This window comes from Camelina sativa, chromosome 1 (genome assembly GCF_030686135.1).
Source record: "Camelina sativa cultivar CO46 ecotype springtype chromosome 1, ASM3068613v1".
Lineage (NCBI taxonomy): Eukaryota > Viridiplantae > Streptophyta > Magnoliopsida > Brassicales > Brassicaceae > Camelina > Camelina sativa.
Window position 1 is genome coordinate 17,622,954 of NC_141880.1, and position 2,383 is coordinate 17,625,336.

Genomic DNA, 2,383 nt, shown 5'->3' on the forward strand with positions numbered 1-2,383 from the left:
AGAGAAGCGATTCTACTAAGAATTTTCTAGGTTTATTACAGTTATAAGTAAATGTGTATTGATGGAACACGACCTTCCAAAAATTCTTAAAATTATATTAAAGGAAGGTTATAATAACAAACAAAAAAAAAAGATAAGAAATTCAAGTCTAAGTAAAATGTACCTTGGCAAGGATGACATCTACACTCAATAACTTGGATAAGACTCATCTTCTCTGCGATTGTATCAAGCCTACTTTACGCTTAGGTTCCTTGGATTAGTTGGATAGATAGTTTGATAGCAATCAACTATAGCCAATCAATTTTTTTAAAATAAAATCTCCATTATGTTTCATGATATATAAACATAGCCAAGAAAAATATTGAGACCTTTAAAGTAAGTCCTTAGTATTTACTACGTATTGCTCCTCTCTATCCTCTAATTCACGTATTTAATTTACCCATTTTCACTATATAGAATTGTATGTCGGCAGAGATTGGAACGAATATACTTATAACAAGTATCGATAGAGAACACTATGGACGACTTTTCTGTCCAAATTGGAATTCTAAATATCTACAAGGTTACATGTGTTATGTGTACGAACGAATGCTCTGTGTTTAATAAGTTCGTAGAAATATCTTAAAGACTAGTGGAGTAGCCGTTTACGGAGTTTCAATTTTATTCCAACAACGGACCATATATAAGGGACCAAGAGACATGCAACACGTATATCTTATCTCCTTACCACTTTGTTTTTATTGTAAAATCAGTAATTTGACTTTTCTCATTTCCCCCAACTCATTTTCTATAAATAGAGGCCATGCAGCTTAACATTATTTATACTCATCACTTGTTTTCGCATACTAAGATAGCTATAAGAAATAGTTGAGAAAGGAAAAAAATGGCTTCCAAGGCTTTGATTCTCTTGGGTCTTTTTGCAATTCTTCTCGTTGTCTCCGAAGTTTCTGCGGCAAGGCAGCCAGGTACGTAAATTTTTTATAATGCATTTCAGTCTATACTTCTTCCTTTTGGAGGCTATTTAACCTATATATAAAAAAAAAATCTGTTATGTTTATGAGGCTAAAAGAACTCTATGTCATCTACATATTTGTGCTTACTAGAGTGGCAACATATATACTTCACTTAATTATGGTGTGGGTTTCTAGTATATTTATGCAAATTTTATGTAGAACCTAATAAACGTATAGTTAAAAGATTTCTAGTAAAGAAGGAGCACTTCCGAATTTATCTGCATTTTTGAAGTTAAAATAAAAACTCGCATTTGCACGTGTTAACCATTATTGCTGAAAAAATGCCAGAGAGTGAGGAAACTGTGCACCCTGATGGTGGCTACAACAGAGGAGGAGGCGGAGGAGGATACAACAGAGGAGGAGGCGGAGGAGGATACAACAGAGGAGGAGGCGGAGGAGGATACAACAGAGGAGGAGGAGGAGGAGGATATAACAGAGGAGGAGGAGGAGGCCACGGAGGAGGAGGATACAACGGAGGTGGACACAAAGGAGGAGGAGGAGGAGGAGGAGGAGGCCACGGGGTTAACGGAGAAGGAAAAAACTAATATAGTGACCACCATGGAGGATTACATCTATAGATACGCTTATGTGTGTTTGTAACAATAAGTAAACCATGGCGAATGTGTAATAAAATAGCTTAAGAATGTAATGTCTCTGTGTATGAGTGTAACCTTCGCTATTTGCATAAATAAATCGTTTGTAGTTATATCTCTCGAATTATGCATACTCTTAGGGTTGGAGACAAAAAGTAGATGGTAAACAAAGCTGGCCAATGAATTGCTTTTGTAGGGCGTAGGAAATGTATACATAAATGCAAATAAACATAATATCTTCGTATCTTCGTATAAGTATCTTCGTTTCATAATCATAAAACTAAACGATTAATGCATATCGAATTAACGATGTAAAGAATCAATACAATAAAACTAAAATGTGTTTCTCTCTTCTAACACATCAGCCTCAACATTGAAGCTGGTGTTGACATCTCAGAAAAAATCAGCAGCCTATCAAATTAAAACAATTAATACATGTGAGTTATTTTCTTATGTGGACTAAACAAAAGAGAAACGAAGGAGATACTGTTTTATCTTCTCCTCGATTTTTTCTCTACGTTTTATCTATTCTCCAATTTCTTCTTCTTCTTCGTCGCTGTTTTGGTTCTTTCTTCTTCGGCATGATGTTTTCTTCTTTTTCGATCTACCAGAATCTATGTGTTTATGCTCAACTTCTTCTTTGTCGATTCACCAGAATCTGTTTGTGTCTTCATAATTATATTGGGCATCATTCTTCTTATAATAGATCCTTCGTTTCGTTTGTCAAATCCCAGCTAGATTTTTGCTTTGAAAATCTATTAGCACCAGATGCTTCAC

At 35.0% G+C, this 2,383-nt stretch overlaps 1 protein-coding gene across 1 annotated transcript; it reads left to right on the plus strand.

The window, feature by feature from the left end:
- The first annotated feature begins 821 nt into the window (after positions 1 to 821).
- LOC147950048 (uncharacterized) lies at positions 822 to 1,719 on the plus strand. Its single transcript, XM_087460395.1, has 2 exons — positions 822 to 965; positions 1,302 to 1,719. Exons 1-2 carry the CDS (start codon positions 884 to 886, stop codon positions 1,556 to 1,558), a joined length of 339 nt encoding a protein of 112 aa, XP_087316521.1. The 5' UTR covers positions 822 to 883; the 3' UTR covers positions 1,559 to 1,719.
- The last annotated feature ends 664 nt before the right edge of the window (positions 1,720 to 2,383 follow it).